Genomic DNA, 24,619 nt, shown 5'->3' with positions numbered 1-24,619 from the left:
ATGAAATGGTTTGGTCCAAAGCGAACGGCTTGCGAGTACGGTGACAATCCCCCCCCCCTCTATTTACATGAAATGGTTTGGTCCAAAGCGAACGGCTTGCGGAGTTTGGTAAAGAAATCGCCATAGCATGCACAAACGCGCAGGAAAGCGAAAGAATCGCAAATTAGTTTTAATTAGTTTTAAAACATCGTTTAACGCCAACATAGCGGCAACATAGTTTGCCAACGTGAAATAAATGAATACGCTCTCAAATGTGCCGTCCGAGGCAGAGTCTGTTCGCCACGTTCGGCACACGTGATAGCTCGCTGCTCTCTGATTGGTTGAATCGTTTTTTGGACATAGCTCGGTAACTACTTCTCCGATTAATATGAAACCTTGAAAAGGCACATCCTCGGGTCCCCAGCAATATACCTGGCAAGTTTAAAGTATATCGGACCCGTGGTTGTCGAGAAACAGCGGTCACAGACAAACATACAAACATACAAACATACACACAGAGATTACTGGAATTATAGATAGATATCGACACATCTGGGCAGTGTCTGTGTTGTCACTTAACGACTCCCTCAAACTTTTGTTTCCATGGTTGTGAAGTCTTTTTAATAACGTTGTGGTGGTTTTGAATCACATGGTGGTGAGGTATTTTGAATTATGTGGTGGTGAGGTATTTATAATTACGTGGTGGTGAGGTGTTTTTAATTAGGTGGTGGTGAGGTGTTTTTAATTAGGTGGTGGTGAGGTGTTTTCAATTAGTTGGTGATGAGGTGTTTTGAATTACTTGGTGGTGAGGTGTTTTTAAATGACGTGGTGGTGAGGTGTTTTTAATTTCGTGGCTGTGAGGTGTTTTTATTATGTGTTTTATGGCTGTGAGGTGTTTTTATTACTTGTTTTATGGCTGTGAGGTGTTTTTAATTTTGTGGTGGTGATGTGTTTTTATTATGTGTTTTATGGCTGTGTGGTGTTTTTATTACGTGTTTTATGGCTGTGAGGTGTTTTTAATTCCGTGGTGGTGAGGTGTTTTTATTACGTGTTTTATGGCTGTGAGGTGTTTTTATTTTTGTGGTGATGAGGTGTTTTTATTACGTGTTTTATGGCTGTGAGGTGTTTTTATTACGTGTTTTATGGCTGTGAGGTGTTTTTAATTTCGTTGTGGTGGTGTTTTTATTACATGTTTTATGGCTGTGAGGTGTTTTTATTATGTGCTTGATGGCTGTGAGGTGTTTTCAATTTCGTGGTGGTGAGGTGTTTATATTACGTGTTTTATGGTGGTGAGGTGTTTTGAATTACTTGGTAGTGAGGTATTTTGAATTACGTGGTGGTGAGGTGTTTTGAATTACGTGGTGGTGTGGTGTTTTGAATTACATGGTGGTGAGGTGTTTTGAATTACGTGGTGGTGAGGTGTAATCGTCCCAAACTTCCAGTCTGCACCTACCCCTCCCCTATGTATGTGCTGAGGGGTTCTCTCTTGAAAAAAAAACATTCAACCTAAATCTTCAACCTAAAATGCCTATAAAAATGTAATATCACAAACACAACAAATACGTTTGTGCAAAGTAATTGTTTGTATTATGATTGGTGAAAATCATGACAACACAGCAACTCAGGTACAGTCATTAGCCTCAGCTAAAATAAGCCCGTTTCTCAGTACCGACGCCAAGCTAGTGTATATATATATATATATATATATATATATATATATATATATATATATATAGTATTCTATATGTAATATACTACTCTCTATATATACTATAGCGTACTACTCTCTTTGTCGGGATGGCACGGAAAGAAATGTCGCTCCAATCTGCTACATACAAAACTAAAGTTGGATTATCTTCTTTAAAAACTCGCTTAGGCTACATATGAGAGCCTACCTGATCTGTTCAGCTGATTGTCGAGGTAGGGATCACTTTTCAGTTCTCCAGACCAAGGCAAAAGCAAAATAAAGCAAAATAACGAGATCGCTCGAACCCAGGAATTCATCTTCCTGTTCATAATAATAATAATAATAATAATAATAATAATAATAATAATAATAATCTTCATGATATTATCTTTTGCCACCGAAGCTTTACGCATTGTCTCGCACAAAAAAAATAACAAGAGAAATAAAATCAACAATAATAACTAATTAATGTCATGCCCCCATCCTTGTGACCGAGAAACTCACTGTGGCTGCTCCAGAAGTGAAATTTCTCTTCCTCAGGTTCTTGTCCCTCTTTTCCGCTGCGGCAACGCCTGGTGATGAGTGATAACATTTCCATTATACAGAATCATCTCTCCAAGCAAAATTAATTTCTCCCTTTGTTTTTATTAAATATTTTTTTTGGGAAAGGATTTAATAAATAACTACCCAATTCAACCTCTTCGTATTCATGCAGGATCTCGAACGTTCTCCCACATTTTAAAAGTGGGCCATTTTAAGTGTTTGTCAACATTTAAGGGCAAAATGTTTATAAATGCCACGTACGGTATTGTATATTGAGTATTCGCTGGCAGCTTGTCGTTGTCGTTGCGTCACAATGAGGAATTGTTCCTTATGAAATTCCAAATGCATTACTCGTTTAAATATTCATGTTTAACGGAAATTGCGTTGTTTTAAGTGATTTGGTTGTATGTGCATTATGCATTTTGTAACCTTTCAAATTATAGGTACAGGTAAAGTACCTTGTTCCTGTACAAGTGTTGGCATTGGGATAGATGACCCCTATTACTCATATGATCTGTTCGCAGCACTGTAAAGGTTAATTAATTGCATTTATACGAATTAATTAATTTGATACTGATTATGATATTTACTTATTCCTCTGTCATGGCTGGTGTGGATGTAAACAGGTGACAACCCACGAGACCATTGGTCATTTTGAGTGGCGCTCTATGGTGATGCCGGGTCCATAATTATTTCTGAAACAATAGACGCTTCCATCGATCCACACCCAAAATATGTGGAATTTCTACATCACTTAATTACATCTAATATATGAGTCCTGGCAGGTAAGCCTGGTGTTGGCTTAGCGGTTAGGGTGCGACTTGGGATCCTAGGATCCTGGGATCGAATACCGGTCGATCGCTGAATTAATGCTAGGGGGGTTGACTCAGCCTGCCATCCTTCCGAGGTCAGCAAATTGAGTAACGGTTCACTGGTAATTCCCTGTGTGTGTCGCAAGAGGCGACTAACAGGGTTGGTGGCAGGAAGGGCATCCGGCCGTAAAACATTGCTTCAAAAAGGGAACCACTGTGCCCGAAAAAGGCCAACCCTAGCTCTGCAGGGAAAAATGGCCTCAAAAGTTGGTTCTATGAGTCCTGGTGGGATGGTAGCACACATACCTGTGAGCTATCTAGTGTGGGTTCAATTGATGACCTGACTATAAACTGTCGGATTGGTGCTTCACATTGCATCACAAAGTGTGCTTCCATCGGACAGATGTTAAGCCGGGTGCCCCATATTCCAGCATTCGTTTTTGGACCTTAAATATTCCAGAACTTTCTCATGAAGGGAATTCCAGGCCAAATTCCAGAAAGTCCTGCCCAAACCGACAGGAGTGTCTGCATCAGTTGCGCTCTCGAAGAACGATCAAACCACCAGCCATATGACACACGCAAAATAAGGAGAATAAATTTCATCCGTGAAACTCCGTAGAGACATCTTATACCATATTCAACAATTCTTCTCTGCAAAGGCACGTTGAAAGTGGGATCACATTTCGAGTTGGGCCTGCTGGTTGCATCACGATCAAAGGTATAGCGTTGCCACTTGAAGCAGTGCCCCAGCACGTTAGGGCATACAATGTCCTACTCTTTTCAAATCGTTACCGCACACCAGCATATGCAAGCAAATGGGAGATCTGGCTTTGAGACCGGACCGAAGTACCAGGATGATAGTACGTACTCAGGAGCAAACACACAGGTAGACAGCCATCAAAGGTAAGCACGATACCTATGAGTTATACCGAAGAGAGTGCAAGTTTCACGGAAGAACCACCTTTAGAGGCCATTTTCCCCGCAAAGCAGGGGTTGGCCTTTTTCGGGCACCATGGTCCCCTTTTTGAAGCAATGTTTTATGGCCGGATGCCCTTCCTGCCACCAACCCTGTTAGTCGCCTCTTGCGACACACAGGGAATCACCAGTGAACTGGTACTCAATTTATACCATATTCTGGCTGATGACAGGCTGAGTCAACCCCCCTGGCGTTAATTCAGCAATGGACCAGGATTCGAACCCAGGATCCTAGGATCCCAAGCCAGCACCCTAACCACTAAGCCAACACCAGGCTGCAAGTTTCACGGAAGAATTAAAATAATCCAATTATGTACTTTCCCCATGTATGAGACTCGCCATGTACAAATAAAAATTGTTCTTGCAGTTCATTAATGACTCGAATCGCTGAAGCAATGCAATTTTTATGTGTACATTTTGTAAATCGAGTTCCCCACTTCTGCAGCAACTCAGCATATCTATTTTCACTTCTCATTTTTCATTCAGTTGTTTTTAGTCAGATTACAAAATGCCCATATTCTCTGGAATTGGACCCTTTTATGAACACTCGTGACATACTTTCAAGATCATCATGATAACTGGGCCAGTTGATGTTCTGTTAAGAAAATTAAATTAAGAAAGCACAACTTCCAAACTCCAGTTTAAGAAAAGGCAAAGAAGAATAACCTGGCAGGTGGTTATTGAAACCAGTTTCATGTGAGCAATAAAAAGATAATTGTGGTACTTGAAAGAATAGCTGAGGGAAACCCTTAAAGACAGTGTGTGCAGGTGTAGAAGGTACCCTCCGCTTATGAAGCAGGCGATGAAAAAGACGAGGAGCAGGATCACCATGGCGATGCAGCCACCCAGGATGGTTATCTCCTTCATCTCTCCTGACAGGGTACTCGCTGGAGGCATGAGAACCAGTTAAAAGGTTATGGGCCCTGATGAAAAGGCAAGCTGTCTGCCGTCACACCAGCAATCTGCAAGCCTTGACGGATGGCAGACATGCGCAACATTTCTCCTCTCGTCCCTTCAGGTCCACCTACACCAATTTCTATCACGTACTACGTTACCCCTGCTACCCCAACCTGCCCAACATCACATCTCGCCGTAGGGAATTATAAAGGATGTGTGGGGGCAGAAGGTGCATCAAATATCTCACAGGCCAGGATAGAGGACTGCATCTGGGCAAGCTCGACACATAATCAATAAGAAACAAGATTGATTTGTCAAATGAACATTAAAGTAACCACAGTAGACGTGGGGCATTGCGCTCAGCTCACAAGCTGTCCTTTTCCCCTTGGCATTGACATTGACGAGGTAGCCTGTTCTGTCGTCATCGGTTCCTTTTCAAGGCACCTGAGGACGTTTGACCTCATGTTCAGCAACAACCCCACATGCAGCCGTCTCCTTGTTTCTTGCAGGACACTTTGGAGGCTCCCAACCGCATGCTCGCCAACTGGCATGTGGAGTTAATGATGCGATTATGTTTTCAAAGCCTTCCATTTCTGACAGGCCATTACCTTTTGTGTGTGGGATGCAAAGAGGGCATTTCACCCGACTTGACAAGATTTGGCACAGGCCACCAATTAAAAGGGGAAAAGAAACAAAGGAATCTTGCAGCTTGCATTGAGGATCCGAAAGGGCAGATCATTAAATCTCACCTCCTTGCTATAAAATAAGAGAAGTAAAGAAAGAGATGGAAGTGGTGTTCCATTCTAATTGCCTGTTTGCTTTCATAACATAATAGTCTTCAATGGTCAAGGAGCATGGGCTTCAAACATAATGGGGTTCACCTATGATTCAGGGCCCTGTTATGATGTCAGCGATGCCACAAACATCTCTGATGTACCTGCCATCAGCAGGGCAGTTTCAAAGGACTTGTGGAAAGTTTAACACCGAGTCACAAGTTTTGAAATAAACTAAAGAGCAGATCTCAAAATCCAGTGAGACAGCTTTAATGATATTGTGCTCGCTTTTGAATTGTCTCATTTGAATTTGATTTCTGGAGAGAATGGGCCTGATGAGAAACAGTAAAGGTAGTAATTTGCAGGTGAGACATGCTTCTTATTGAGTGTTTTTCTTCAAAGTGGGCATGAATCCAGCTGTCCTACAAGTTATTCGAGATTAAAATGCATGCGCGCACACGCACGCGCACACACGCACGCGCACACACGCACGCGCACACACGCACACACACACACACACACACACACACACACACACACACACACACACTCACTCACTCACTTTGAGACCTGGGAGGGCTCCATTCCACCTTCTGAAACCCACTTATGGAGACAACAACCAACAACCCAAACAATATGGCTTAAGTCCTCTTTTTTAATAACTATATCATTTCTGAGGATTATACTATAATGAGGAACTAATTAAATTAAGAAAGCACAAATGCATATCGGGTGGAATATATGACTCTCTATTCCCCCCTTTCCCCCTAACTCCCCATAAACCGTTTTGTTTTCCTTTTCTTTCCTCCATAACTCCTCTCTCCTCCCAATCTCTTTCCTCAATTTCCTTTGTTGAATTCAACCCTCCACAATACCCCTTCCTCTATCCCCACCCCAGCTACAAAGAACACGAACCTACATTTCGGCATTACTTTGGATCTCAATTTGGCATAATGTACGGAATCTCGTCCTGAGTGCGCATGTGCACAAATGATAAAAGGTAATTGTTATAGCCTGCCAGCCTGACAATCAAGCAAAATTGAAAATCATTAAAACAAGAAACTTACTGTTTTTAGGGATGTCATAAAGGACACAAACAACAGACATGATGAACTAATTTAATGTGTTAAATAAGGTGGTGTAAAAGACGCTGCATCAACAGCGGTAAAGCTTTGATTTTTTTTACATCCATTAAAATCTTTATTTAATTTCAATTTAATTATATATTGGAAACTGCAGAACACAAATCACATTCTCAGCACTTTCAAAAAACAGCCATTTAGCAGTTATTGGACAAAGTATTACACCATCACAATCAATTCAATTTTCTCTTCGCGCTCTCAGCGTTCCATTCTCAGGGGAATATTGCGATTCAGACATAATCGCGGCTCGTAGGAAATATGGATCGTGTTTGGAAACGCAAAGCAAGAGTTGAAAAGACTCTTCCCATATCCTTTTTCTCAAGACTGCATGGGGTAAGGTGTTATCTGAACACTCCAGTTAATTATAATTTTTAACTTCTTGAGTATATATATATATACTAGCAGAAGTACCCGGCATTGCCGGGAGGGGGAAGGGGAGGGGAGGGGAACGGGGGGGGAGGGGAGGAGGGGGGGAGGGGAGGAGGGGGGGAGGAGGGGGGGAGGGGAGAAGAGGGTGGGGAGGGGAGAAGAGGGGGGAGGGGAGAAGAGGGGGGGGAGGAGAGAAGAGGGGGGAGGAGGGTGGGAGGGGGGAGGAGGGGGGAGGGGGGAGGAGGGGGGAGGAGGGGGGAGGGGGGAGGAGGGGGGAGGGGGGAGGAGGGGGGAGGGGAGAAGAGGGGGGGGGAGGAGAGAAGAGGGGGGAGGGGGAGGGGGGAGGGGAGGAAGAGGGGTATATATGACTTGTATGCAATCCTGTTTATATTCAGTTTATTTATTTGACTTGTATGCAATCCTGGACAGAATGAGTTAAAAACAAGTGGCTGTACTCGGGGGAGGCAGGAGGGCATGGGGGATGGGTAGAGTTTTCATTGGATGAAAAGGTTTACTTTGGTACAAAAAAAAAAATAGTGTGAGGGGTTCATTGTGGGCTGAGGACCCCCAATTCTCTCTTTGTAAATATAGATGGTATAGTGCCACTCATGGTGGGAGTGTGTATTACAAGTCATCCCATCCATAAGGACAGGTTCTTCGCTAGTATTATAAATACACAAAATATCTAATGAACAACAGGTGAATGTACTCACATTGACTGGTGGAAAAGTAGACCCGGGCACTGTAAGCTCCGTAACCTGCAACTGTACGGGCACGGATCTGGAAAGAGTAGACAGCTCCTGGGCGGAGGCCCTTCACTGTGACGCTCCGTGACTTTACTTTGAGGTACGTGCAGTTGTGCTCCCTCAGGTCCTATAGCAAAGACAGGTGCTAATCTCATATTTTAGCCACCATGAAAAATGGCCTAGATTAGTGGGGATCGATGTTCATAAGTCAATACCGGGAAACAATTTGTTTACAGTTCACACGCACCTTATTGTTGGCAATTCACAAGGCATATCATTAGCTGCGTCGATGTTTTTTTTGTGTACAAAGTCAAGACTCCTGGGAGAGCTAGATTTGCCTTTTGCGGAAGAAGTTACAGATCGGCCACAAAATGTAACAATCACAGAATTCACTACGGAAAAAAGATTACAATTAATAACAGCAAATATAATTATTTAAATAACTAATGAAATAATTCAACAACCATGTGATTGGTTGACCATATTTCCATACATAAAATCATATAATTCCTTCTTTTATGTTCCGTAATGATTTCTGGGACACCCTGTAGTATATATGAAGGGATCATTAAGTCCATGGCCTGGTAGATTAAGGAATTTGGCTGATGAGAAAAAAACTGTTAAACTTTGACGTAGATTTTATACAATTCAAACTTCAATTGAACAATCATCCATTTTATATAATTCTGCCATGTTTGGGCAAAAATGATCACAATAATATTCGATCATACCTGTGTGCTAAGTAACAATCTTCAGAAAGTGGTATTACTAATTACTATTATTATTATTCATTATCCATATCATAAGACGCTTGTTTGTCCATCCATCCATCTGTGCTTGGCATTCCCTTCCACCCATTGGCTGAACAGTTCCCTGACTCCACACACAATTTCAACTTGGAAAAAAAAATCATATACGGTCGCCATGTTGGAAGCTGTCATATTCACAATCGCCATGCCATCCCTCTAAGTTTTCCCTTCATTGTAAAACGAGCAAAGCGACAGTTAAATGGGGGCTGATAGGCATCATGGCCCTAGTGAAGATCGACCTCAGCGACACAACGTCCCAGACTCCCTCGGTCACTTCAATCCCTCGTACCATAGATCCTTTCCATGCTACCGCATTTTCTTCTCTCAATGTTGGCAACGATGCCATGTCATTATTAAGGTCTTTGGCCGAGATCATTATTTACTATTGACGATGTATATACACAGTACTATATATGCATCAGGAAAAAGCTAATTGGTTTCGCGTCGTTTATTAGCACAATTGATATCCTCATGGTCACATGTAATTTCGACATGTCTCACGGGATTGTGAGTTGGACAGACGACCGTGACAGGACATGTAGGAGTTGTTTCAATCGCGGTTTCTTTGGAATCGGTGATAGCATGATAGGGGAGGGGAAAGCGTTAAATATTCCGCTGTTTAGATGTGGGAATGCCATTTGCTTTTATGAGCGGGAGAAGGGTGAAGAGGAGAAGGCAGATTTGGAGTTGGGAGGGGGTGGGGAGAGAGCAAGGATTGGAGAGATTTGGGAGGTTGGGGACTTTTGGTGGGGGTGGGGGAGATTGAGGAGTCGTGGTGTGGGAGAGGAAGGGGGGGCTGGGGAGGGGGTTTGAAGGCTTGAGGTGGGGAGGGGATTGATGCCTTCAGGTTGGGATGGGGAGGGTGATGACTTGAGGTTGGGGGTGGGTGAGTAGAGCAAAGGTGAGATAGAGATGGGAGGGAGAGGTTGGGGCTTTGGGGGGTGAGGGGTTGTAGACTTTCTGTGGGGGAAGTGTTGAGGAGTTGTGGTGGGCGGTTGGGAGGGGGTTTGAAGGCTTAGAGTGCGGTGTGAATTGCCGCCTTCGATTTGGCAGGGGAAGGGTGAGGACTTGGGGTTGGTAGGGAATTAAATCCACAAAACCTGTGCTCTGTTTTGAAAAGGCCACACAGAAGCTCGTATTCACCACCGGCTTTCCGTGCGGTTCAGTGGTGCTCACTTTGAGACAGCACGAGAGCTCGTAATCGAGAATAACTCCGTTTGGCTGTGTCGGCTGTGACCACGTCAGCGTCAGGCTGTCTCCAGAATCTCCCTCCTTCTGCACGGCAGTTATCTCCGAGGGAGCTGTGGGGTGGGGATGAGGAGGTGAGGATGGCACAAAAACGTACAAATCAAATCTCATTCAGCTAAAGCATCATTTGCTCATTAGTTTATAATTACACTTTATATCAGAGCCCCAGAATTTCTCAACATGGGAAACTCCCAATAGAAATTCACGAATAAGTGCCTTTAATCTGTTGTCAGTCATTTATCAATTATTGTACTCCTCCACTTGAAACAGCATTAGCTTGAGCAATGAGTGAAGAAGAAGGCTTTTCCTGGCTTGGAAATCGAATTTGCTTTGACACGTAAGGAAATTGTATTTATTATTCATGGATGGCAATGCCAGATAATCATGGGTAGTCATAGGGGGGGCACGAGTTTAGAAAGGTGGCATAACGTCAGCCTTAAAGGTGATGGGATTAGAATTTATTTATATTTTACATATGTACACAAATATTGCACACACACACACACACACACATACACACATACACACACACACACACACACACACACACACACACACACACACACACACACACACACACACACACACACACACACACACGAAGGTGGATACTTTGAGACCTGCGAGGGCTCCGTTCCACCTTCTGAAACCCACAAATGGAGATAACCACCAACCAGATCGCACCGTTCTCGTGCAGTTACCGACTTCTTCAGAAATGATGTCATCACACCATTGCCCTGCTCAGCTAGGAATACTGATTTAAATCCAATGGAGCACGTTTGGGACGTTATTGGGTGTGGATTTAAGAGAATGCACCCTTCTGTGTCCCTTTGGATTCTCTCCAGTGGCTTCTACAGGGGATGAGGGTTGCAGCAGCGATTCCTTCTGATGGTGCTCACACACGTTGTTGACCTTTTGAGAGATTCATTCCGTTGTAACATCATTGGATGTCATTATCCATTGGACTTGAGCCCGACATCACATGATGCGTTAGCAGAAGCCTCATTCTACAGTCAATGTGGTTTTTTTTCAGTTACAGCACCGTTACAGACTTCCTCATTTGATGATAAAAAAAAAATCTAACAAACCTCCTAATTAGTCTCAAATAATTTGACAATAACTTTTTGTAATTACAAAAATGCAAACATTTAAACATGCACAAGAGACTGCAGAAAAATAGGTACCGGAAGGGTGTATTGGTATCACTTGCAAGGAACCAATTACAATGCACTTACCATCGCACAGCCAATCGGTATTGTCTTGTGACTTGTTTCCAGGCCACACAAAGGATAGTTTATGCTTGCTTTGTCTGCGCATTCATCCATGTGAATAATGAAAATGTTTTTCTCGAAATCTTTTTTTTTTGGACTATGCAGGTCCCGTCTCCTGGTTGACCAGTATTTTGGGAGGACATACAAAACTTACACAAGGACATTGGCTCTATAACTTAATCTGTTATATTAAAGGAGCTAGATTTCTCCATTTGTGCGACCCTCTGTCTGCCACGTGCTTTTCGCTGAGACGTCAATACGACAATACGTCGAGCGTTCGGCTATGCCTCCATGGATGGGCACGTGCTTTGTTTGTCGTGGTGTAACTTGATAATGGATTAACGGATTTCAATGAAACCAATGACTGAGGATTCAGGGACCTCCGCGTAAGGTTTGTGACACAAAAAAGGAAGGTTCGTGTGTGGGTACATGGGCACACGTGGCAAAATTGCAAATTCCAATTTGTGACGCTGGTTATCCCTTTACGGAGAGCAGGATCTCCCAGGAATCCTTTATGGCTCTTGCTCCATACATCAGCCATCACAGCTATGCAGAGTTTGTTTCCTGTTATGTGTGCCTGTGCCAATCATGTACCCCAGACCATTAGATCAAAAGAATGAAAAGAGGGGGCAGGGATGGGGGGGGGGGGGGGGGGGCAGCGAGAAATAATATTTCTTTTGATCTTCCTCTTAGTATGTTGCATATTATTAGCAGAGTACCCACTCTACATGCGATTTTGTTCTTAGCATGCACCATGTTCTTTTGATACATAACTTTATTTCGGCGGTGTATAGGCAACTGACAGCTCCCTCAATTGCTCCCCCCCCCCCCCCCCAAAAACCTCAGTTACGTGCATGAAGCAAAAACATACCTGCTCTTTATAATTCAAAACACATCACTGGAAAATGTGGGGACAGGAATGCTGGACTGTAAATGTGGGGACTTGGAATACCATCTCCCACATGGAGGGGGCACTATACAGTACACATTTACATGGAGAATTTGTAACTCCCCCTAACCCCCACCCCACGGCCACCGGTGCAGATAAAAACACCCCTATACATTAAATAGGGTCATGCTGATCCTATGGAGCTGGTCTGGATGTAATCGGGCCAGAACTGTAGGAGGAGTAGCACGACAAAAACACAAACAAACACTGGTCCGTGAATTGTAGTCAGGATTCACAATTCAGCATCCTAAAAAGGCTGTGATAAATATTCCATTAACAATCTCCCCTTCTTCGCTCCGTGAATGTGTAGCTTGGCCGGTATCTTTCTACACATCACCTAATCATTTTTTTTCCTCCTTGAACAAAATCTTTTTTTTTTTAAATTACACAAAAAGTGGTATTCCCATCAGCGAAGCGACGGGTCTTATATTCTAGTATATTGTCACATCAAGTTCCCGTTAAGACAGAAACCTCAGCGCCGAGACCTTTAGTCTCGGGAGATAGCCCAACCGGTCTTTTATTACACTGCATTCAATGAATTATAACTTTACTATCCACCAAGTTTCATTCAGTTGGACTGAAATTGATGGCAAACGCACATGGAAGGCAGACAGGTGGCTCAAGCTTGTTTTCTTACCTTTTAAAGGATTTATTTTGTAAAGTAAACAGGGAAGAGGGTAAAGAAGGTGCTCTAAACAAAAATGGAACAAACCAAGCGAATCTAAAAGACACAAAGAGGAAAATGGAAACACTCAAACGTATGTACAATGATGAGAAATAAAACAAAACCTATCCTACAAGGTGCCACAGATCACACTCATACAACAAACTAATAATGCAGGTGAGACTTCCCTTTTCTATGATGTGCACGGTGGACGCCAGACTCAATGCAGCCCACTTTGGAAACCAGGTGCGAGACGAGAGCAGTGAAGAGTAGTTTCCAACATTCCAAAAGCCAAACAGAGCGTGATGAAATTCAGTCACAAGGAAGACCAGCGCCGATCAGCATCCACCAAGCCTTGTGATCCCCTTTGTCTTTTTTAGATTGAGGCTTCTTGTGCTGCCCTTTGTATTCTCTCTCCTTGCCCTCTATAAACACAGGGTGATGCCAAAACTCCAGAGAGAACCACTATACATCTCCTCACAAAACTTCTGTGAACACTTGCTCTCATGTGCTCCTTTCACACGAGGCTTCCTGATCTCTCTCTCATTCACGAGGCCCCATCTTCTTCCTCGTCTACATCTCGAGGTCTCTTACAAGTTCTCTCCCTCCTCCATATGAGGTCTCGTCTCACATTCTCTACCTCTTCCTCCCCACGGGGCAGCTCAAATCATCATCATCATACTAAAATACGCCATTTGGTGTCTGTCTGATGAATGTTGACCCCAATACATTCTGTTATTACTTATCCAATCTCAATCAAACTTGACAGAATGACGAAGGGTTACACAATGAAGGTTGCAGCGCATTCATTCCCACCCCCCCCCCTCCCCAAGGGGGTTTTCTCCACCGAGCGGGTTTTCCCCACCATTACCGTCAATGGGGTTGCATGTTGAGGTGTATATTCATATTAAGTTAGCTTTATCATGGCGTTTTTCCAAGGCCACTTCGAATAACAAAATTAACGATAATAGCATTATATTAATGTTATTACAAAACAATATTAATACCATTAATATCCCACCTCCCCAAGGTGTTTTTGCTCCTTGAACAAACGTCGAGTCAACGTTTATAAATAGCTTATTGTGGCGGTTACCTTATGTGCAGGTAACCGCATGTGGCGGTTACCTTATGTGCAGTTAACCATTACCTTATTTGGGCATAATACACGTGCACGGGCCTGTTGGACTTTTGGTTGTGTGGACGTGACGCACGCGCGGTTGCCGGAGCCACGCCCTCCGAAGAGGGCTTTTGGCTTTATATAAGCGTGCCGACTTCCGTTCGCTTTTAGTGTGCTGAATCTTGCTGTTTGAATAAACCAACTTCGAACCCTACGAATGGCCTCGTTCTCTCGCCTTCTGCGACTCCTAAACTGGTGACCCCCGTCTGCCCCCGAACGGATTCGGGGGCTGCAAACGAACACGGCAAGCGCGCCCTAGCCAGGGAAGCCACCTAAGCTGGTGACGCCGGCTTCTCCCGCACGGCTTCGGGCGCAGTTTCGAATGCGGTTTCGAAATGCCGGAGTTTTGGAAACGACGACGGCCATGACTATGAGGTTCGCGCACCGCGCTCGGCTCCTCCTCTACGACCAGAGGGGCGAGCCTGCTCCAAGACCCTCCGAAGGCACGGCTGCTTCGTCACCTTCGCGCGCACTGACGTTGGCGGAACGGCTGCTTCGTCACCTTCGCGCGCACTGACGTTAGCGGCACGGCCGCTTCGTCACCCTCACGCAACTACAACTACAACCGCAACTACTTCTCCTACCCTGCAGCCTCGGGAGGCCCGTGAGGAACCTCGGCAGCCTCCCCCGAGGCCTTGACCAGCCCCTCGGTTGGCTCAACCGCTTTTCGCGTGCACCGAGGCCGAGCGCTGCTCGAGCCTTCTCGGCACTGCACCCGCGAACTGCAACCTCGGGAGGCCCGCGAGGAACCTCGGCAGCCTCCCCCGAGGACTTGACCAGCCCCTCGGTCGCCTCAGCCTACGCATAGGCCCGTGGAGTGCATTCTGGGGGGACGTATGTGGCGGTTACCTTATGTGCAGGTAACCATTACCTTATTTGGGCATAATACACGCGCACGGGCCTGTTGGACTTTTGGTTGTGTGGACGTGACGCACGCGCGGTTGCCGGAGCCACGCCCTCCGAAGAGGGCTTTTGGCTTTATATAAGCGTGCCGACTTCCGTTCGCTTTTAGTGTGCTGGATCTTGCTGTTTGAATAAACCAACTTTGAACCCTACGAATGGCCTCGTTCTCTCGCCTTCTGCGACTCCTAAACTTTTTGGTGTCCGTCTGATGAATGTTGACCCCAATACATTCTGTTATTACTTATCCAATCTCAATCAAACGACAGAATGACGAAGGGTTACACTATGAAGGTTGCAGCGCATTCATTTCCCCTCCCCAAGGGGGTTTTCTCCACCGAGCGGGTTTTCCCCACCATTACCATCAATGGGGTTGCATGTTGAGGTGTATATTCATATTAAGTTAGCTTTATCATGGCGTTTTTCCAAGGCCACTTCGAATAACAAAATTAACGATAATAGCATTATATTAATGTTATTACAAAACAATATTAATACCATGAATATCCCACCTCCCCAAGGTGTTTTTCCTCCTTGAACAAACGTCGAGTCAACGTTTATAATATTTTTATTTCTGGTAGAGGCCATTGGGCCTTTGCTCCCACGGAAACGCCATGATGAGATATTTATAATGTGGCGGACACAAAAGCCCACTGGCGTGGTGACATCATTCCACGCACCAAGTGGGCGGTGGCCACGCCCGAGGGGTAGGCGTGGCCTCATGATATACCCCGGGCGACCAGCCCGGAGAAGTTCAGTGTTACAGTGTAGTCTTGCAATAAAGACGTTTATATGTTACCGCTTGTCCGCTTCCTCCTTGCTCACAAGCAGCGCGCGTAACGCCGCGCTTTACTGGTGACCCTCGACGTTGGATCTGCCGGAGCGATCCTTCCACACGCGACGCCATCGCCATGGCCGCCTTCGTCAAACTTCCCGAATTTTGGGAGGCCCAGGCCGAAGTCTGGTTCGTTCAAGCCGAAGCCCAATTTCAGCTTCGGCGCCTCACCAACGACGACCTGCGCTACTGCCATGTCGTCGCCTCCCTCGGGCCCGGCACGGCCGCTCGAGTTGTGTCCGTCCTTCGCCACCCACCGGACGGCCACAAGTACGAGGCACTCAAGCGGCTACTCCTAGCCACGTTCGGCCTCACGGACGACGCACGGGCCGATCGCCTCCTGGATCTCCCCGAGCTCGGTGAGACGCGCCCGTCGGTCCGAATGGACCATATGCTGTCACTGTTGGGCGACGAAGCCCCCGGTTCGCTATTCCGGGCGCTTTTCCGTCGCCAACTTCCAGCGCAGGTTCGCCTCGCGTTGGCCGGGACCGGGCTAACGGAACCCCGAGCATTGGCGGCCGAGGCGGACAAGTACTTCGCCGCTTCGGACACGCGGGCGAGCGTTGGCGTGGCCGTCACGGCCTTCGACGCTGATGTTCCACAGCTTCATCTTCTACAGCACGCTGAGGTTCAACAGCATGCTGATACGCACCTCGTGAACGCCGCCACGCCCCGCCCACCGCCGCGGCGAAAACCGCCACCGCGGGGAAACCCGTCGACTCCACCGGCCTGGCGGAGCCAGCCGCGCTCCTCCAGCTCCACCACCTGGTGCTGGTTCCACGCCAAGTTCGGCCACGAAGCTCGGCGGTGTCATCCGCCGTGCTCCTTCAACGGGTCGGGAAACGCCCGGGCCGGCGCTCAATTGTGGCGATGAGCGCCGGCCGTTCGAGCAGCCTGCTGTTCATAACGGACACCTTCTCCGGGCGCCGTTACCTGTGCGACACGGGAGCACAGGTGAGTGTCATTCCCGCCGGCACGTCAGACAAGCACGCCGCGGGTGGGGGCCCCGCGCTGCTTGCCGCGAACGGGACGCCCATCCGTACGTACGGAAAACGCTGCCTCTCTCTGCGGTTTGGAGGGCAGGTTTTCCGATGGATGTTCGTCACCGCCGACGTGCCCATGGCACTGCTTGGCGCGGACTTCCTGTGCGCTAATGGGCTCCTGGTCGACGTCAAGCGCAGACGGCTTGTCCAGGCCGAGACGTTCAGCTCGCTCGCATGTGCGTTGCCCAGCTCAACGAGCGGCTTGCCAAGCGGCTTGCCGAACGATTCGGTTCCGGCCACGTTGGTCTGTACGCTTCCGGCAGCGGACGCATTCACCCGCCTCCTCGCCGGCTTCCCGGCCCTCACGCGGCCCACCTTCTCGGCGGGGGCCGTCAAGCACGGAGTGGCCCATCACATCCCCACCGTCGGGCCACCGGTCTACGCCCGGGCACGCCGCCTCGAGCCGACGAAGCTGGCGGTGGCAAAAGCGGGGTTCGCTACCCTGGAGCGACTCGGCATCGTTCGGCGCTCAGAGAGCGCTTGGGCGTCGCCGCTGCACATCGTGCCGAAGCCCGGCGGGGGATGGCGACCATGCGGGGACTATCGCCGTCTCAATGACGCCACGACTCCCGACCGCTACCCCGTCCCCCACATTCAGGACTTTTCCGCCCGTTTGGCGGGCAGGTCCTTCTTCTCGAAGGTGGACCTCATACGCGGCTACCATCAGGTCCCCGTCAGGCCGGAGGATGTCCCGAAGACGGCGGTCATCACGCCATTCGGACTCTTCGAGTTCCTGCGCATGCCCTTCGGTCTGAAGAATGCGGCTCAGGCGTTCCAGCGACTGATGGACAGCGTCCTGCGCGACTTGGATTTTGTCTACGTCTACCTGGACGATATCCTCGTCGCCAGCGCGTCCCGCGAAGAGCACCTACGCCACCTCCGCACGCTCTTCGAACGCCTGGGCCAGCATGGCCTGATTGTAAACCCCGCAAAGTGCCGGTTCGGCGCCGCCACAATCGATTTTCTGTGGCACCGTGTCACCAGGCACGGAGCCGTCCCCTGCCGGCCAAGGTGGAGGCGGTGAAGGGGTTTCCGCGCCCCCGCACGATCAGAGGGCTGCAGGAGTTCCTGGGCATGGTGAACTTTTACCATCGGTTCCTGCCCCGTATCGCCCAGCTCCTGCGCCCCCTGCACGAAGCTCTCCGAGGTAAGCCGGGCAAAGGCGACGTTACCTGGACCGAGCAGATGGACACGGCGTTCACGGGCGCGAAGCTCGCCTTGGCTAACGCCACCATGCTCGCGCACCCGGCGCCCGATGCACCGATCGCCCTCACCACTGATGCCTCGGACTACGCGGTGGGCGCGGTGCACGAGCAATGGGTGCGTGGAGCTTGGCAACCGCTGGCGTTCTTTAGCCGGCAGCTTCGCCCGCCCGAACGCCGTTACAGTACCTTCGACCGCGAGTTGCTCGGACTCCACTTGGCGGTCAGGCACTTCCGCCATCTGCTCGAGGGCCGGGCGTTCACTGCCTTCGTCGACCACAAGCCGCTGATCTTCGCGATGGGCAAGGTCACCGAGCCGTGGTCGGCCCGGCAGCAGCGTCACCTCTCGGCCGTGTCCGAGTACACGACGGACATCCAGCACGTCGCGGGGAAGGACAACCCGGTTGCGGATTGCCTTTCCCGGGCCGTCGCCCACGCAGTCCACCTCGGCATCGACTACGCCCGGATGGCAGCGGACCAGGCCGCTGACCCCGACGTCCAGGCCTTGCGGACCGCCGTCACGGGCCTCCGCGTCACCGAGGTGCCGTTCGACGGCGCGGGCGCGGCCCTCTTGTGCGACGTCTCCCTCGGGCGTCCTCGCCCCATTGTGCCCGCGGGCTGGCAGCGCCAGGTGTTTGACGCCATCCACGGCCTGTCCCACCCGGGCGCGAGGGCCTCCCAAAGGCTGATCGCCGACAAGTTCGTCTGGCATGGCCTCCGGAAGGCCGTCCGCGGCTGGGCCAGGACATGCCTCGCGTGCCAGCGCGCCAAGGTGCACCGGCACACCCAGGCCCCGTTGGCCCCGTTCACGGTGCCGGAACGCCGGTTTGACCACGTCCACGTGGCCCTGGTGGGACCTCTGCCCCCCTCGCGGGGTTTCACCCACGTCCTCACCATGGTGCACCGCACCACCCGGTGGCCGGAGGCCGTGCCCTTGGCGTCGACAACGGCGGCCGATGTCGCGCAGGCTTTCATCGCCACCTGGGTCGCCCGGTTCGGCGCCCCCTCAGACATCTCATCCGACCGCGGCCCCCAGTTCACCTCGGAGCTCTGGGGGGCGGTTGCGCAGGGGCTCGGGGTCCGGCTGCACCGAACCACGGCCTACCACCCCCAGGCTAACGGCCTGTGTGAGCGATTTCACCGCTCATTGAAGGCCGCGCTCCGGGCCACCCTCCGCGACGGCGGCTGGGTCGACAGGCTCCCCTGGGTCCTGCTGGGCCTCCGGACGGCGCCCAAGGAGGACCTGCGCGCATCCGCGGCGGAGTTGGTCTTCGGGCAACCGCTGCGGGTGCCGGGCGAGTTCCTCCCCGACTCCACGGCACCATGATCCGCGGCACAGCAGCGCTCCGCTCTGCAAGAGACCGCCCAGAGGTTCGCCCCGGTGCCAACGGCATGCCACGGGCACCCACCGACGCACGTCGCCCCGGAGCTTCGCACGGCGGAGTACGTCTTCGTCCGCCACGATGCCCATCGGACACCACTGCGGCCCCCGTACGACGGGCCTTTCCGCGTGCTGGAGACCGGGGCGAAGCACTTCACCCTGGACATCGGCGGTACTCCTGACCGCGTTTCGGTAGACCGCCTCAAGCCGGCCCACCTCGATGTGGACCATCCACCGCCAGTGGCCCGACCCCCACGTCGGGGCCGCCCTCCTGCGGGCGGACCCCCGGCACCGCCCAGCCCTGCCGCCACGGCGCCCCCCGGTCCTGCACCCATCCCAGGGGCAGCCAGGGGCATCCCACCTGGTATCCCTGCACCCCGGACGCCGCCGATCGCCAGGGGGCGCTTCGGCCGGGTCATTCGTCTGCCCCGCAAACTGGCCCTCCAGGTGCGCGGGAATTCTGGGGGGGCGCGTGTGGCGGACACAAAAGCCCACTGGCGTGGTGACATCATTCCACGCACCAAGTGGGCGGTGGCCACGCCCGAGGGGTAGGCGTGGCCTCATGATATACCCCGGGCGACCAGCCCGGAGAAGTTCAGTGTTACAGTGTAGTCTTGCAATAAAGACGTTTATATGTTACCGCTTGTCCGCTTCCTCCTTGCTCACAAGCAGCGCGCGTAACGCCGCGCTTTAATAAACCAAAAACACGCATAATTAGCTTTTTTAACAGTCGCTAATGCTGTTTATAACACTAAACAAAGAAATTTGGAGGAATCCCGACATCCTTGAGGTAAGTTTTACTTACAGAACTGAGCGAAGATCTACTGTACTCCATATACCCCACAAGGGTTGGATTAATAACATGGCCCTTCCTGGCGCTAACATGCCGTTTTTCGTAGCAAACTTTTGAAACTCGCTCCTGCTGTTAAACACGAAACTGAAAGGGAGGAAGCCCGGGTTGTGCTCATTTACCAAACAGTTAGCTAGCACTTGCCAAGCCAGCCGTTCCTTAACGGTTTTGAATGGAACGCTTGCTCGAATGCTTAAACCAGATCTCTCCACAAGAAACTTGGTAAATGAACACACACCTAATGTTCTTGAGACCCGACCATAGATCGACTATAATCTATATACCCCAAAGAGGAATGACTCTTCCTGTCCCTCCCTTAGTGAGCGGGTGTACTAGTAAACATAAATGCACGATGGCACTTCTGGCTCCACAACACATTATGCTGTCATGGCTGAAAGACACTGGCAGACAGATCGTGATGACCTTCCACACACGTGCGCCTATCTCATGGGAAGTTCTCACCTACTAGCCATGCCACCAAACATGAGGTGTTTAAGCCCACAAAATTAATGTCTAACCTGTCTATAAGTTACATATTCTGCCTCCTCAGCATTACATGTAACGAACGACTTGCTCTGACAGGTCCCTGCTACATGACAATCTAACCTGCTTGAAACACAAGTACAATATTACACTTACCACAGTCGAGCTAAGGATCCCCATGCCCTTCCATGTAACAATATATTTTCAAAGATTAAGGGATTTTATGATGGCATATTATGATCAGTTTTGGATGTGGTTTGTGACATACGGACACAGTCCTACATAACAGTGGCAGAAGTTGGAAGTGAGGATACCGATGGGATGTGCCATCTCCTGTATTTTGTTTATGCTGGTTATGAAGATGCTGATATGTGCTGTGAGCGGATATGGGAAAGAAGTGGAGCTAGCCCCTGGTCAGAACTTGCCAGCGATGACCTTTTAGCTTTTTTGACCAATATGATGATTGGTCATTTGATGACCAATAAGCTTTTTAAAAATATGTTTTCAAATGCTCGAATCTCATTGGTTCCGGTGTTTGGTGACGATTTTCGTTGAAGATAACCAGGGCCCATGCGGGCCCGGGGAACGAGGTTGGTCTTAAAGTATTTTAATTACAAATTAGAGGCGCATAATATGGTGAATCAAAAAAATACGGGTGAAACAAACTCCTATTGAACTTTTTCGCAATTTTTTATGCACACTTCCGCATCCGCAAGAAGGCGGCCTCCATGGAGCGATTTGGTGCGTCAAAGCTTCGAAATTCTCAAGGGATCCAGCAAAATCTGGCTTTTCAACATAATACGTACGCGTTCATTCACAACACCGGCTTCGCCGGCTATAAACATCATTAAAAGTAAATAATGACCTCGGCCAAAGTTCAAACGACATTTAATCTCAACATGAGAGAATTCCACATAACTATTTGGGCGGTGAATACGCTAACAGATCGCTGTCTCCATCGATCTTGCCAAGGCCGTAACAGCTATCAGCCCAAAATCCTTTTAACTGTTCATTTGGAAGTTGTTACAATGAAGGAAACATTAACAATGTTGTTAAAAGTTTATTTTGTGATTAATTGGAGTTATGTTGTTTGGAATTTAAAAAGGAGATATCGAGTTCAAGTGAATGACGACATGCCGTGATGGTTTATACTTTCTGAACGTGAACTTCGCGGATCGCCATATGCAGATTCGCCACGGTCCCACGATCGATGTTTCTATACGTGAACGTACCCGTTTGTTTGCGGACGGGTACGTTTTTCATGGAAGTCCTTCACGAACTTGCTGACCATGTCTGACGTGCGACTGAAGGTGCGACAGGAATGTGGAATTTATTGGTTTCATGCTTTAGCATTCGCCGTATCTGCATTGCCTGTTTGCTTCTGGCCTCCCACCCGTGCGTAGCACAGGTATCTCCCTAGTAGTGAAAAAACACCGAGCTGTTTTTTCCCACTGCTTGCGATGGGGGTAATATCAACCATTTGTGACGTCCATAAAATTCCCCAAACGCTCTCTCAATTGGGTAAATTTATCTCCTGTGCACAACCGATGGTTACATCATCAAAAAACATGAGATGTTTTTTCTCACAGTAAAAAAGAATGGAGAACTATGCCTTATTCAGTATGATTCAATCAATCCTACTGCACACACACACACACACACACACACACACACACACACACACACACACACACACACACACACACACACACACACACACACACACACCTTGGTTGGTACCGGTATCTATTATAATATATGTTGACTGTAATCCATAATTCTGTTCGTGCTAAATGGACTGATGCATCAAAAACTTTTCTTGGATGTGAGAAAACATGACGAATAGATCAGTTTCTTGTATGGAAGAATAGTCCAAGTCATAAATTTTTCGTTTAATCTCACGAAAATGCGATTGCACTATTTTCTTATCATGCCATTGATATGCAGTTTACGCCGTGCGCTATCTGTGGTCATAACAATGATATATATTAACAGTAACTAGGAGCAACGGCTCCCTGCTGGAGCGGCCAGCAGGGTTTTTGTTATTATCCTATTATGGTTACAAAAAACAATGCACACAAAAAAAAACCTCAAAAATTTTTCAACATGCCATATTGAAATTTGCACAGCTTATGTGTAGTATATTTGAGTAAAATATGGTCAAAACTAGTCAAAGGTCATTATGTTTTCTGTAAAATATGATCTACTTTATTAGCACCTATTGGACTTAGTCAAAATGGGGGCTTATGGATTGGGTCTCGTACATCAGTCCATCCGTCCGTCCGTTGGTTGGTCCGTCCGTCCGCAACCATATCTTGGGGATGGATGGACTGATTTTGTTCATACTTCACACAACGACAATACATGACGGTATAAATAGGCACATCATTTTATTTCACGATACAATCAAAGATGGCCGACTGGCGGCCATTTCAGTTGTAAAAACCTGATGTTGGACACGTCCTCAACCATTTCTCGGATATGCATTTACCGATCTTGTTCAAACTTGGTACATAAATAACGAATTATGGGTTACATATGCACGCCATTTTGTTTCGAGATCAGATCCAATATGGCCGACTGGCGGCCATGTTGTTCCTTAAAATCTCCCCATTAGTAATTACTAATAATGAATCAATGTGAAATTTGTACACTTCCTATGGTGGCCTGGTGTAAATGAGATCGTGCCGAAATGAAGGATTTATGTGAGAAGCAATGAAGGGAAACAGCAATTTGGTAATTTCGAAAATTAGACCAACTGTTTTACATAATTGAATGTTACGCATAACAAATTTGGTTCATACATTTTATAATTGCCACCGAATAGGTGTTTACATGATCCGGATGGCCTTGACCTTGACCTTTGACTCGTTTTTACCATAATTTACTCACATACGTATACGACACATAAGTACACATTAGCTGTGCAAGTTTCAATATGACACGTTGAAACTATTTTGAGGGTTTTTTTAAATGTACACAGTCGAGGCTCGTGGAATAGCTGGCACACTGAATGGATCAGGACGTAACAGACAAAATCAGGATGCAAAACACACATGCATGGAGAAAGAAACTCCAAGGAGGAATATCTGGAAAATCAGGAGGGATATGGGTGGGGCAAACAAGGGTAGAAATGATCATGGTTTTAGATTGGGGGTGATTGGGGGCACTCCAGCCTTGACAGGAAGAGGAGATGAAAGGAATCTGTTCAGAGCCACATGTGGGTGAAGAGAGTAGAGGGAGTCAGTAAGCCAAGTGTGGAGTTGGCCTTTGATGCCGTAGGCAGTTTGGAGAGCAAGGCAGGATGCCAGACTGTATCAAAAGCATGAGATATGTCCAGAGAGACGGCTCTGATCTCATATCTTACATTGAGGGCCTCCATCCATGTTGGGTTAAGTAGAAGCAGCATGTACTACAAGGTGGAGTGACCTGGTCTGAAACCAAATCGGTGCTCTCGGATGAGGTTGTTGGAGTAAAAAAAGCTTTTCATGTCAACTGCGCCAATGGATTCCATGACCTTGTTGATGATTGGAAGTAAGCTAATAGGTCGGTTGTTCGGGGGATCAGTTTTTGCACCTTTTATGTCATGCCGTGATTTTAGTGGATTTCCTAGCAGATGGAAGATGCCCTAACACAAACGACAGGGTGAAAAGGGCAGAGAGAGGATGTGCAAGACCAGCACACCAGGTTTTTAAGTCATGTGAGCTGATGCTGTCCGGTCCAGTAGCAGAGTCAAAGTCGAGAGTTGAAAGAACCTTCTACACCTTCTCAGGTGTGTAAAGCCTATTCGGTGGAATATACAGGCAATTTAAACATGTAAACACCTATTCGGTGGCATATACAGTTTAAGGTGTGTAAAGGGCTAAAGTGTCTAAGGGGTCCAA

The 24,619-nt window shown here is 48.1% G+C and overlaps 1 protein-coding gene across 1 annotated transcript in view; it reads right to left on the bottom strand.

Annotated features, from left to right (window-relative positions):
- LOC137436708 (ephrin type-A receptor 5-like) overlaps positions 1-24,619 on the bottom strand; it is a 386,742-nt gene that overhangs the window by 98,623 nt on the left and 263,500 nt on the right. The window contains exons 6-9 of the mRNA XM_068130715.2: positions 9,909-10,033; positions 7,891-8,050; positions 4,778-4,883; positions 2,171-2,238 (exon numbers count right to left, since the gene is read on the bottom strand). Of these exons, the coding sequence (XP_067986816.2) occupies positions 2,171-2,238; positions 4,778-4,883; positions 7,891-8,050; positions 9,909-10,033 (459 nt within the window). The remainder of the gene's footprint in view (positions 1-2,170; positions 2,239-4,777; positions 4,884-7,890; positions 8,051-9,908; positions 10,034-24,619) is intronic.

The sequence above is a fragment of the Myxine glutinosa genome, chromosome 11, assembly GCF_964187855.1.
Source record: "Myxine glutinosa chromosome 11, kmMyxGlut1.1, whole genome shotgun sequence".
Taxonomy (NCBI): Eukaryota; Metazoa; Chordata; class Myxini; order Myxiniformes; family Myxinidae; genus Myxine; species Myxine glutinosa.
This window is presented reverse-complemented; position numbering and strand designations above follow the sequence as displayed.